General features: G+C 38.9%; 2 protein-coding genes across 2 annotated transcripts in view; both read left to right on the forward strand.

Moving 5' to 3' along the window:
- cfap299 (cilia and flagella associated protein 299) overlaps nucleotides 1–8,295 on the forward strand; it is a 60,520-nt gene extending 52,225 nt beyond the window's left edge. Inside the window, exons 5-6 of the mRNA XM_053654055.1 lie at nucleotides 5,986–6,118; nucleotides 7,742–8,295. Coding sequence (XP_053510030.1) covers nucleotides 5,986–6,118; nucleotides 7,742–7,837 — 229 coding nt within the window. The 3' untranslated portion in view covers nucleotides 7,838–8,295. The remainder of the gene's footprint in view (nucleotides 1–5,985; nucleotides 6,119–7,741) is intronic.
- A 447-nt stretch (nucleotides 8,296–8,742) lies between these two features.
- bmp3 (bone morphogenetic protein 3) lies at nucleotides 8,743–13,934 on the forward strand. Its single transcript, XM_053654054.1, has 3 exons — nucleotides 8,743–9,234; nucleotides 10,011–10,909; nucleotides 11,808–13,934. Exons 1-3 carry the CDS (start codon nucleotides 8,985–8,987, stop codon nucleotides 11,997–11,999), a joined length of 1,341 nt encoding a protein of 446 aa, XP_053510029.1. The 5' UTR covers nucleotides 8,743–8,984; the 3' UTR covers nucleotides 12,000–13,934.
- Nucleotides 13,935–14,131: the final 197 nt, after the last annotated feature.

The following is a 14,131-nucleotide window of genomic DNA, read 5'->3' on the forward strand; positions in this document are numbered from 1 at the left end:
TTGACTTTTCTGAATTTCACATTTGCCATGGTTCAGTCCAAAAAACACAATCCAAACACCAATCTATTCCAGGATATATTGTCTGTATCACAATTTTAGAATATGTTTGACTGGCACAGTAGTTCTGGGTGGTGCTGCGTGTTCATCAGGTCACCCTTCAAGCACATATTTCAAATAAACATATTAAACACTTTCAGAAGTCACAAGTGAGTCATCACAATGTGTTGGGCATTATAAACTAATGTTCTATGTTCAATTCAATTGTTCACTGCCAAGGAATTTTTAAATGCAGGCAATGATTCATTTGAGCCATTGCATATTAGACATGTGCCTAGCCAGTGGCAAAGCTTATCAATTTCAGATGTTTAGAAATCCCATGAAAATTGGTAATTGTTTGTATGCGTGAGCGAGAGAGCATGTCTCTTGTGTGCATATATTGGACACAAACATTTTAGATCTTTACATAAGATTTTCAGTTGTGTTATGACAAAAAAAAAATGACAAATTGAACGTTAGTTGCACACTTGCAGACCTATGCAAGCTTTCTGGCAGCTCTTGAATGGTAAAAAAAAATAGTGTATACCTCTGTGAAAACATTTTTTAATCTAAGTGAAAATTTGTTATTTTTATAGTTTATAGTTTACATGCTCTGCTAAATTAAAGACAAATATTTTGACCTCGGAATAGGATTTTTGTTATGTAAAATGTTCCGTGTGAGCTGTATTCAGTGATGTCCACACCTGAACTACTTCAGGATGCACACACACTCAAGCATACTCCCAACTCTAAACAGTGTAAGCAAAGGAATTGAGTGTATTATAACATAGGCCTGGACAACCCAACCCCCTTCTCTCTCTCTCTCTCTCTTTCTTCCTCTTCCTCTCGCGGGAAAAATAACAGCCAGTGCTTGCGGTCGCTGGTAACATGGAGCAGATGAGTTCTTCCCGTACAGATGCACAACTCCACGCCACAAGTTGGACTCCATCCCCCTCATCATAAAAAATAGAGCTAAAAAAAAAAATCTGACCACCAGCTGAAGACATTTTCAGACTGTTGTAAGTGCAAGGAACATGTGTTGTTAAAGAGACAAAAGAAGAGACATTGTGTGATACACCCACATTATAGGATGTTATGGTTATGATAGGATGTAATGTTCATGAAAGGCTCAGCTTTGTGACAAAAAATGTTTGTTTTGTCTTACCAGCCTTTATTATGCACCAATCCTGAATACATGCTTTACTCAAAAAAATTTTATGCAGAATATTGCAGACTCCAAAATGTCAATTCGTGTTTTAGTTAAGTCCAAAACGCAACGTATACAATTCACGGTCAGTTTCCTCTACCATCTCCTATGTTTATCCCACAATGATCACTCTGACAGCTGTTTAGAAGCATTGCCTCTTTTGGTGTATCCGATTTTACCACAATTTCTGGCATACACAAGTATGTCTTTGTGTATTAGTGTTTGCCTGCATGTGCAGCATTTGTGTGTATGCACATCCAAACACAAGAACGAAGTCCATATAGACATTATTGTACTTGAAAATTTTTAACTGTAGAAATTTTTCAAGGTGTCTCCTTGGCCAAACCCTTTCTGTGTCCATCCGTGCTGCATTCCTGCAGTGCACCTGTTGCTCAACTTTGCAGATTTAAAAATATGTGCACTGCCCTCCTATTTTACTAACTTTTAACATGAGTAGACCTGAGATAAGCCCAGGAATAAACTCACAGGTTTTCAGGTTAGCATTGTCCGTAAATCTTTGACATGTCACATGTAACACTATGTAGGTAGAATATTTTTGAAAAGGCAGATATTTGAAAAATATGAGAGCAGTGTTTTCATTTGGGGTTGATAAGATTGAAAATATTTCTGATGAATATTTATAATTTCCAGCTTTTTCTGAATGCTAGTTTTAAAATCTCTGTTGTATATGGTAGTGTAGGAATTTATTCTGTATTAATCTCTTTTATTTTGGGTTAAATTTTATGATCCAATGTCCTACTATGGTTTACTACCTCAGATCATGTGATTTGAGACACACACAAAAATGATAGACTGTAGGATTTGTCTGCCTTTTCTAAAAGTTGAGAGAATCTGAACACAAAACGCTATGCAGTGTGAGGCATCATTTAATATAATAAGCGTGAGCACATGCTTCCGTTTTGTTCTTTTTAGTTTAATGCTGATGTTGATTTTTCACAAATTTTCAAGGCAGCATGGGTGCAGTGTCATCTCCATTGTGGATGAATTTTTTTTATGTTGATAGGTGACATCCCTTCAAGAAAAAAGTGAAATATAAGTGCTGCATTGCTTATGTTTCTGTCACAAAACGAAGGGATGAAAATCTCTGAGTGACTGTCCAGTCTTGTAGCTCTATCCAACTTGAAAACTTTAAGGCTTGGGAACACTATTTTGCCCATCTTTTCATGTTCTCTGTTAAAATATCTCACATCTGTCCTGTTGCTTCAACCCAAAAGTAAGTGGTTCACCAGTGCATAAAAGTGGTGAACCCAAAAATGTTAATTGCTAGATGGCGTTTCAGTATAAATAGACACAAAAACACTGTCAAACCTTATTCTAAAAAAGAGGAAGTGCCAATGAATCTCCAGTTCTACTCTTCTTGCCAGATCATTTTCATTATGTATACATTCAAAACCATATGGAGAAACAGAAAGACTTTCCTTTCTCTTTGTAAAATCAAAGTAGACCATCCAGGACATTAACCGGCACTAGGATGTTTGATCCAGACTACAAATCGAGCATGGGTTAAACTTATGATTTCATGCATCATTGTATTTGCCCCATAGAACCTACAGTGAGGGGAAAAAAGTATTTGATCCCCTGCTGATTTTGTACGTTTGCCCACTGACAAAGAAATGATCATTCTATAATTTTAATGGTAGATTTATTTGAACAGTGAGAGACAGAATAACAACAAAAAAAAAAATCCAGAAAAACGCATGTCAAAAATGTTATAAATTGATTTGCATTTTAATGAGGGAAATACGTATTTGACCCCTCTGCAAAACATGACTTAGTACTTGGTGGCAAAACCCTTGTTGGCAATCACAGAGGTCAGACGTTTCTTGTAGTTGGCCACCAGGTTTGCACACATCTCAGGAGGGATTTTGTCCCACTCCTCTTTGCAGATCTTCTCCAAGTCATTAAGGTTTCGAGGCTGACGTTTGGCAACTCGAACCTTCAGCTCCCTCCACAGATTTTGTATGGGATTAAGGTCTGGAGACTGGCTAGGCCACTCCAGGACCTTAATGTGCTTCTTCTTGAGCCACTCCTTTGTTGCCTTGGCCGTGTGTTTTGGGTCATTGTCATGCTGGAATACCCGTCCACGACCCATTTTCAATGGCTGAGGGAAGGAGGTTCTCACCCAAGATTTGGCGGTACATGGCCCCGTCCATCGTCCCTTTGATGCGGTGAAGTTGTCCTGTCCCCTTAGCAGAAAAACACCCCCAAAGCGTAATGTTTCCACCTCCATGTTTGACTATGGGGATGGTGTTCTTGGGGTCATAGGCAGCATTCCTCCTCCTCCAAACACGGCGAGTTGAGTTGATGCCAAAGAGCTCCATTTTGGTCTCATCTGACCACAACACTTTCACCCAGTTGTTCTCTGAATCATTCAGATGTTCATTGGCAAACTTCAGACGGGCATGTATATGTGCGTTCCTGAGCAGGGGGACCTTGCGGGCGCTGCAGGATTTCAGTCCTTCACGGCGTAGTGTGTTACCAATTGTTTTCTTGGGGACTATGGTCCCAGCTGCCTTGAGATCATTGACAAGATCCTCCCATGTAGTTCTGGGCTGATTCCTCACTGTTCTCATGATCGTTGCAACTCCACGAGGTGAGATCTTGCATGGAGCCCCAGGCCAAGGGAGATTGACAGTTCTTTTGTGTTTCTTCCATTTGCGAATAATCGCACCAACTGTTGTCACCTTCTCACCAAGCTGCTTGGCAATGGTCTTGTAGCCCATTCCAGACTTGTGTAGGTCTACAATCTTGTCCCTGACATCCTTGGAGAGCTCTTTGGTCTTGGCCATGGTGGAGAGTTTGGAATCTGATTGATTGATTGCTTCTGTGGACAGGTGTCTTTTATACAGGTAACAAGCTGAGATTAGGAGCACTCCCTTTAAGAGTGTGCTCCTAATCTCAGCTCGTTACCTGTATAAAAGACACCTGGGAGCCAGAAATCTTTATGATTGAGAGGGGGTCAAATACTTATTTCCCTCATTAAAATGCAAATCAATTTATAACATTTTTGACATGCGTTTTTCTGGATTTTCTTGTTGTTATTCTGTCTCTCACTGTTCAAATAAACCTACCATTAAAATTATAGACTGATCATTTCTTTGTCAGTGGGCAAACGTACAAAATCAGCAGGGGACCAAATACTTCTTTCCTTCACTGTAGGCTCTAGTGTTAAAGCCTGCCATGTGCACTGTAAAGGCAGTCCCCATGTAGACTGACCACAAGTGAAGGCAGAAAGGTCTTTCCCCCGACACAGGATGGCAGGCAGGGATCCTCCGAGGATGTTTAATTCAGTCCATTACATTTTGTTTAGTTCCTATTTCCCTGTCTTTTCGTTTAAGGCACACTTTGTTTGCTTTGGTGCTGGCCACGGCTCCATGGTTTCTGGTCAGTTTAGGAGGAGCATAGAGGCAACCTTAAGGCCACATCTCTGTTTCTTCCACTCACACTTTCTTTGCATTGTGTCTGTCAAAGCCATGGTGATAAATTGGAGATATTTCAAAAATTTTACAGCCATATGGATGTAGCATATGGATTTAACAGGATGAGGCCATCTGAGGAGAGGAATGATGAACTCTTAGGTGGATTTGTTAATGTTGGGTGTGGAAAATGAAACAGGTCCAAGTATGCTGGGATACCAGTTGCAAACAGATATTTTGCCTTTAATTTTAGGTTACACTTCCTCTTAGATAAACATTTGCAGAATCATAAAATAAATAGGCCTATTATGTGCTCATGCTCATTTGTTTGCTTTTTATTGATCTAATAGATTCAATATATTTTGTGCTCATGTTTAATGCTGTGATGTAGACAACATTTATGTGATCATGATGCAGATGTATCATGCATCTTTATGCTTGTCCAGAGACTGCTACTGAAATCAATCCACCAGAGTCTTAACAATCAGCCAAATGTGGACATCATTTGAGTTTATGAGTGCTTGAGTTCTGTGATTTATCCCTTTAAGGTCAGGATCTTTACATCTGTTGTTAACAACATATTGCACATTTAAGCAACATATCAAAATGCATCATGCATTGGCCAGGTTCCAAAGTGTTATCATGATCTAGGATACTTGCTTAATATGTGCTTGCTCTTTCAATGTGCCTCTCCCTTATTTTTCTAAATCTCATCCTCCCTGAGTTCACTGGTTGATCTTGGACGACAGACTGTTGCTTAGGAATAGCTGAAATCCACTTGTCCAACCCACCGCTTCTTTTTAAAGTGTGACATTTGGAGCTCGGCTTCTGCCAAGCAACTGTCTTTCCGTACTTTACCTAGTGATAAGAACCACTAGCTATGCCCAAGACTGTCAGGCAGAACCCAAGTCCCAATGTGCACTGTATTACTGTTCATTGTGTGCATCAATAACAGAATGATTCTCTCGCTGCCAAGTCACTGGGCTGCCACAGTTTAACTTTTAAGTGATCGCTACAGAATTTTCTTGTGGCTTGGCTGATTTATTTACATATCACCCAAATTTGAGGCTAAAGGTCATAATTGAAAATAAACAGGATGTGTATTTTCAAATATATTCAGTAAAAAATAAGAGTTAGGAAATGTAGCTTTTAAGTGTTCAATCCAGTTTACAGTTTTCCCCAAAATGGGCTCAGCATTCCATTAATTTTATAACAGTAAACAGTATAACAGTATGACAGTAAAAATGGCTGAATTTCTACATTTAAATAATACATTTATTTCCTACAATTCAATTTTTTTTTTAGTTTCTACAACTGGAAAACAAATGAAGTAGCCTCAAGTGAAAGTGCAAACTACCAGGTGATTGCTGACCACCCAACAACTGGTGTACTCTTCATGAATAAGAAGGACCGAAATATTGTGAATGTTGACCCACAGGTAGGAGTGTTTCTTAATCATTTTTAAGTGTATATCAGTGTATGTATAGCATTTCTTTCTTTATTTATTATAAGCCATTCATAGTTGAATTAATCATAAATAATAGAGACGTTACAAACAAACTTTACTGACGGCACTGCAGTGCAGCTTCAGGGTCCCTGGTTTGATCTTGAGCACAGGTTAGTGTCTGTGTTCTGCGTGGGTTTCATACTGGTTCTCTGGTTCCTTCCACATTCTATAAATATGTCTGTAGTTGGCTTGGCTATGCTAAAATGCCTCTAGGCATGAATATGTGTGTGTATGGTGCTATGCAATTTAGTGATATCCCATTTGGTTTGTATTCTCACTTTGTGCCCAGTATTCTTACTGAAAATGAATGAAAACTTCATCTTATCTTTCAACACAATGAGATATTAGTTATGGTCTCCTTTATTGATCACATAATAGGTAGACTGGCCATTTTACTTGTGTTACTTATTGGTTGACAGAATTGTATATGAAATTCTTATAAAATACCCCTCCATTTCAAGGATTCCTCTTTAGAAGAACGGAAAAGTTATTCATTTAAGTGGAAGTTTGTTCATAAAGCATAGTGAGTCATAAGACCACCCAGATTGAAAGCAAGATTGACTGCCACTGCATTATCCTGTGATTTCTGGCCAATCCAATGGAATCCAGTAGTTCTCTCTCTTCTTGATTCAAAAATGAACCTGCACTGCATGAATACATTTAAATCCAGACATAATTGCACTGGGGAAAGATCTTTAGATAGGTGCTTCCTTCCCGTATTCGCATTGGTTTGGTTTGATAAAACATGGGAGAATGTGCAGTGAATTCCAGCCTGGAACACTGTGCCACTTTGGTTTCTTCATCTCTGCACTTCGAGGACGGGCTATTTTAGTAAAGACGCAGTGCTGCAGACGGGCCGCTTTGAACGCACATTGAGGCCAAGATGGCAGAGGCAAATTGTGCCTGTGGTCGAGCACACCCCGACCAGGACGGCTATTAAAAAACGAAGGGAAGGCTTGAGAAACCCAGACGCCAAAACCACCCAAGCGCCCTGAACCCAGCCCAGGCCCCTACTAGTCATGACCTCATTGCCCATATAGATGCATTCCTGCTGACAAAATGGCACATGAAACACCGATTTGTTTGGTCGTTTTGATTTTCCCTCATTTTTCACATTTTTATTTTAATTGCTGCAGATAAGTGGCACAGTGTCTCTGATCATACCACCTGTTTGAGTGATTATATATATACACATTTATTAGTCCTCTAGAGTGGAGCTTGGAATTTTTGTTCAAAAACAACAAAATGTCATAAACCAGAATCAAACCAATTGCTTGTTTGTTTGCTTTCTTTCTCCTCTTAAGTGTTGGCGTACATGCAGCAGACATGTCTTCCTAAAGGGGTCCTATAAAGCTTAAACTTTAAAATGTTTCATGTTTCAAGTCACTCAGGAGGGTTTTTTATTGAAACTTATATCAACCAATTTAATAGGAATACCAATGTTTATATAAATCAGAAATCTGTTTTAAAAAATTTATGTTAATTTAACTTAATTGTACAAGCAGATTAATTAGAACTATGGTCTAAAATCATGAATTTTCTTTAACTCCACAGGCATCACCTTGTGAACAATCACCCAGAATGACCCTTAAGTCTGACATCTATCTTCACGTTGCCATCTTTGACCATTATATCAAGTGCACAATCTGACAGACTGTAATTAAAGCACCGGCAGCTTTAATATTAATATTGTATAGTGTGTGGTGTGTACTGCTGATGCTGCTTACTCCATGTTTCCAAAAATCCATGCTGTAGATGGATGGAGAAACATTTGGTCTTCAAGTATTTCGTAATTATAGTGTTTGTTTCTTTTTTCTGTTTCAACTTTTTTTTTTTTTTTTTACTTTAGCCTAACTTTAGCTTGTTACAGTTCCTGATAAAGTGCAGATGGAGCTACCAAGTTGATTCTAAGCAAATGTGTAGCAATAAACAATTCTGCAGATTCTTGGCTCTCAGGTGTTCTCTGCACACCGCCTTGTTGATGCTTTTATCTGAAATACTGTCTAATACTTAATATTACTTTCTTAAATGGCACTGAATTCTCTGTAATATTTTCATGTTTTTTGGGAACTACTTTTTCTTAATTAATAAATTGTTCATTTTGCACAGCATTGCTGGTTTTATTTAATCTCATCACATACTTTATGTATTTATCTAAGACACCATTTTTCAATTTGAATTTTCCTCCTTAAAAATCACCTTGCTGGCTTCATATGGCTTCATAAATTGCCTTGTATTGATATGTGATTGATCATGTCCATCTAGATGATGGCATCTATCATTCAGGAGTCTATTAAATAATATATTCATTATATTTCTAACCTGGGAGTGCCTTATTTTTTTCCTCCCAGTTGTTCTTTTCTTTCCCTATTTCCCTTTGTCCATGTCTCTCTGTCTACATCTTTATTTCTTCACAATTTTTTTTCTCTCTCCTTCTCCCTACCCTCCTCTTTCTGTTTCTTTATAGCTGTCCTGTGGCTAAATCTAAGGTGAAGTACCTCAGGGTTCTCCCCTAAGCCCTATAAATCTGCAGCCCGTTCCGCTTGGCGCTCATATGAGAGCAGAGCGCGGATGCGATTGGCTGTCGTTCCAGCAGCGCAGCGTCCACGCACAAAACCCCGAGAGCGCGCACCACACGCACCACACTCGACACACTTCTCACACACTTTCTTCATCCCCACCATCACACTACAGCTTCGGGCTTTTCTTTTTCGCTCGTGTGATGATATCTTGCAGGAGAGTTCAGTGCCCTTGAACAGCATAGCGTGTTCTAATAAAGCTTTCTTTCCTTGGCGCCATGGATCGCCTGCTGGTTCTCCTTCTGGGATGGAGCTGCGTGTGTTGTGGATATTGTGCCATGCTGAAAGATCACTTCGCTAGACTAACGAAGGACACTAATTTTGGACACAAAGTGGACACGTATCAGTTGGAGAAGTCCGTGCAGGATACAGTGTCTGAGCACATGCAGATGCTCTACAGCAAATACACGAGCGCGAGCTCTCCGCTCCGTGACGGCAACACGGTGCGCAGCTTTAAAGCGCATCCGGGTATGTGCCTACTGCATTCTTTTATTATTATTATTATTGTTTTTTGTTTTTTTTGTTTTTTTTAACAAAGAGATGTTTGCATGCATGACCGAGTCTAATTGTGATTAATCCATGTGAGTACAGCAGATATTAGACCAACCGTTTATTTAGGTCTGCGCGAGCGCTGTTTGTGGAAATCCACCTGCTGTACTCGAACGCTTTGCAGTCAAATATTCAGCGCTTTTTTCCCCCTGTCCTCTTGTTGAATCGATTAAATGGTGTAAAGAAGACCGATTTAGTAAGCTGAAGTGCTTGTGGTCTTAATTGCAGTGGTGTCTCCCTCGTCTGACGTCAAATTCTGCGTGCACTGTGCTTCTCTGCTAATTAAAGGGTGTAAAATTCGTGCGCACGTGTCAGCTGAAGAAAGTGTCTGTTCTTAGAGGCTATGTTCAAATCTCTTACTGGTGTCGTGCTAAATAGTAAGCCATGACAGTATAAATCTAATGATGATACTCATAACATGAGGAATGAACTAGGTTTCACTTCTGACCTTGGTGTGTAGTGAGGATCTGGCTGTTATTAGTCCTACCATACTGTGTACAATTACAGATGTGAAAACATGCTGTCCTTATACACAGGGATGTCAATGATGTAGAAGTGAAAAAGCATCAGCCAGAGCTGAACGTTTTTTGACAATAAAGCCAAAATCTTTAGACCTAAAACAATATAAAAGCACATAATAAATAACTTGGATAATTGTCAGATAACAAATTGAATAACTCTCTGTCTCTATCCAGGTACCATCGACAACAAGCAGCTTCAGATCTTCAATCTAACATCCCTAACCAATTCGGAGGATGTTCTCTCAGCAACGCTGCACTATTATATCGGAGACTTCCAGAACAGCAGCCAAAGATGCTTAAAGTCCAAAACCTGTGCTCGTCATGGCCTCAGGCGGCACGGTCACATTCACCTCAACATCTGGAGCTTCGCCTCTGTGAACGAAAGCACCAGAACCTTCGGACGCTTCCTCGTTAATGTCTCCACAATGTACAGAGACTTCATATCTTGGCAGTGGAGAGACATCACTCGTGTAGTCAATGAAGCAAAAAATTATGATGAGCTTCTCATTGGCATCTCCATCGATTCACAGGGACAACAACCATGGAAGAATCTCTTGTCTGATCATTCACCGTACATTCTGGTTTACGCCAACGACTCGGCCATCTCCGAGCCTGAAAGTGTGGTGTCCACTCTCCAGCGACACAAAGGGAGCTTAGTGCCTGGACTTCAGAAACTCAGACTACACAACCACAGTAGTACTTTACCACACAGGACAAAGCGCTCTGCCAATATCCTTCTACCACTGCAGAACAACGAGCTCCCGGGTCCCGAGTACCCTTATGAGATCCACACCTGGGATGAGACTAGCCCATATGACCCTGTTGAGAACAAGGCAGCCAAGCGCTCGCGCAAGAAACCTCGCAAGAACCCAAGAGACAAAAACCCACTTCTGCAGTTTGATGAGCAGACCATCAAGAAAGCACGGAAGAAGCAATGGAATGAGCCAAAGAACTGCGCTCGCAGATATCTGAAGGTGGACTTCGCAGATATTGGCTGGAGTGAATGGATTATCTCTCCAAAGTCTTTTGATGCCTATTACTGCTCAGGATCCTGTCAGTTTCCAATGCCAAAGGTACATTTCTTTACGTGTGAATCACATCATTTTATACAGACTTAAATTATGTTCTCTATTTATTTTGGGAGAAAATAAAAGTGGAAACAATGTTCTGAACAATTGCTATTTAAAAATGAATCTTATGAGATCATAACCTCCAGTGTACCAAGAATTGTTTCTGGTATGTAAAACTTGTTTACACAAAGCAGGGCCACATATATGCTGAAATGGATAGTCAGCTCCATCCAGTGGTAGGATGTGGTCATTTCCAGCCACATAACAAACATACCCTGATACATAAGAGCAATCTGTACAGGAACACTTCAATGTACAGACACAGTTATTATTTGTATCTGTGGTATTGTTTAGAACTATTAACTTAGAGAAATGCTCCAAAAACCATTTGTATGAGGCAGTTTACTGTACATTTGTATGAGTCATCATGAGGTATATTATTATAAATTATGCAAAAATAGGGACTGAGGAGGTTCTTTAACAACTGAAAAGCTTCTATGAACAATGTTGGTGTGTTGGAAACCAGTAACTCTGGGATTTTTAAAATCCTCTTTTATGCCTTCTTAGTTGTCTGAGCCGGTCATCCATTTCACCACCACGCAGCACTCGAATATTTCAGCTGTTAATTGTGCATTTCATACTTTCAGGAAATCTGTAATAAAATGTATGAAACTTCCCATCGATTAGTACAAAATTATTGTCAAATAGTGTTTAGTGGTGATTCAGTTACTGAAATGCAACATGCTGCTAATTTTCTGAATTTATGAATAATCAGAACCCAGTGAGGTTAACATTATACTGACTGAACATGCCACCTTGTTCACACTAGCTACTGACAGCCATGTGGGCAAGGATGTTCATGTAGATGTCTGTAACTAAATGTCTCTAACTTTTATTCCAGTCACTGAAACCTTCCAACCACGCCACCATCCAGAGCATCGTCCGAGCAGTCGGGGTTGTCCCTGGCATTCCAGAGCCCTGCTGTGTCCCTGAGAAGATGTCCTCACTCAGTATCCTCTTCTTTGATGAAGACAAGAACGTGGTCCTGAAGGTCTACCCAAACATGACAGTCGACTCATGCGCCTGCCGATAATGTCTCGGTTGATTCTTTCACACCCCAGACTCTGCCTGATCTTCCTGTTTATCCCATTCCCATTTTGCACTGGATGAGAGACTACATCCCTGTAGCTACATGAAGATGAATCCGTTCTATTCCTAAGGACAACTGCTATTTGTTAAGCTTCAAGTCTGAATGAACTGTCTGGAAGGAAACCGCAAATTTTGCAAAATCCCCCACCCGATCGAACATGGAGTCATTCTATGACATGGCTGTTATGAACTTTTGAAGAGACTTCTTTTCTTTTTTTTTTTCTTTCTTCTGTTCTCTTTGGATGTGTAGATTTTTGTGTGTTGAGGATGTAGTGATGAACGAAAATATGAATTTGTACAGTTTTTTTCTTTCTTTCACTATTAAGCTGTTACTATTATGTCACATTTACTATACGTATAATCAATTTACTCTTAACATTCTTATCTATTGCTGCTATATAAAAGAGATATATTTTAATGCCAAAATATTTTGTTTCTGAACTCAGTATGTTGATGCATTTATCAGCAGCATTGTAAATGAGTGATTTAGTACGCTACTCACAAGCACCATTTGCTGTAGACTGTTCAACAAAGTACCTTAAAGACATAACTTAGCATGATAAATAAATTAAATAAATAAAGCAATATTTGTTTTTATTGATAGAGTTTGCGCACAGACCACAATCAGAGGCCGCATGTAGCTTCCTTTCAGTCTGATCTCAGTCTGAGCTACAGTGTACTTACTGACCAAGTGCCCTTGTTGACTTCATATTGTGTAATAACATGGGACCATTAATGTTATCGTGCTTTTTTCTGTAAATACCACAAAACCACTATTTTGGCTCAGAATACATTGATTTATCAAGGAGTTGCAATTTACCCAAGTTTCAGAAAATGCTTACAAGCAAACCTCTGTCTGTCACTATTATTGTAAACTTCGTGCCAAGACATGTTTTCAGGACATTTTTGGAGATCCTTATTTACAGATTGAGCAAATAAAGGTCACTAAGTTTTCCTTGAAAATGTGGAATAAACTTCAATATGCCAAGTCACCAATAAAGAAGTATACTAATGATAAAGCATATGAAAATATATCCAGGCCTATGTATTTGTACATATGATATGGTTCTCAAAAGTGCCTTCCAAAAAAGTATTTTACATCTGTTTAAAATGAGGTTTCAGTTCATTTTGTATTTGTCTATAAATGTGACAAAATATTTGTTCAATCATTTTGTTCCTTTCCTTCGACTTCTTATATTTACACCGAACTAACGCTAGCCTCTTTTCTAATGCATGTTAATAAATGTGTATTTTCAGGTTTGACATTTTGTACACATGCAACATATACAGATTAAAGAAAAATATATGTAAAAGTGAGCAATTACCTTAATATATAACACAAAAATAGCAAAAAACAGAGCACTCCTTCAATATTTGTATAATATATTTTTACAGAAAGGCTTCCTATAGTATACTATGTAATCTATTGTGTAAATGATTTAGGTGTAAGGTTGTGCTTGTATAATAAGCTTCATAAGAAATTATATTTGTATATGGAAATGAGCTTGAAATGCATTTATTTATTTTCTGTATGTTGCATATCTTGTCAGTTTTTCTTTCCGGACAAGGAAAGCCTTCACATGAAAAATGTAAATGCGTTTGTAGTTACTGACTGAAAGTTTGTTTCTGTTCGCCTTCTTTTGGACAGTCCATCAATAAAGTTCTATGTTCCACTGATCTGATTTATTTTTTATTATGAATTTTATCAGTCAATTAAGTAATACTGAGAACTATATATCAAGACAAAATATAAACCAGACAACCTCATTACAGTATGTCCTAATATTAACTGACATGTGAATCTAAGAACATTTACAGATGTGCACAAAGCTTATTAGAATGTGGGTTTGGCTCAAGTGCAAGGGCAAGGTGAAACTGAAATAGCACCTTCCAGGCTCTACACACAGTTTCTCAGCGGTTATAAGTCCATTCAAATGACAAAAAAAAAAAACCAGCAGCTGAGCTCATCTTCTGTGGTCTGAGTTTGAAGCCACATCACTGGAATTCACACCCACATTCGGTTTGTGAGTTCACAAGTTCAGCACTTGGCTCATCGCTGCTTCCAAAAGCAGCCAC

Source organism: Ictalurus furcatus, chromosome 22 (assembly GCF_023375685.1).
Source record: "Ictalurus furcatus strain D&B chromosome 22, Billie_1.0, whole genome shotgun sequence".
NCBI lineage: Eukaryota > Metazoa > Chordata > Actinopteri > Siluriformes > Ictaluridae > Ictalurus > Ictalurus furcatus.

Coding starts and splice junctions, on each gene's coding strand:
- bmp3 (XM_053654054.1), top strand. CDS start 8,985: ATGGATCGCCTGCTGGTTCTCCTTCTGGGATGGAGCTGCGTGTGTTGT. Junction 9,235..10,010: donor CAGCTTTAAAGCGCATCCGG/GTATGTGCCTAC, acceptor GTCTCTATCCAG/GTACCATCGACAACAAGCAG. Junction 10,910..11,807: donor GTCAGTTTCCAATGCCAAAG/GTACATTTCTTT, acceptor CTTTTATTCCAG/TCACTGAAACCTTCCAACCA.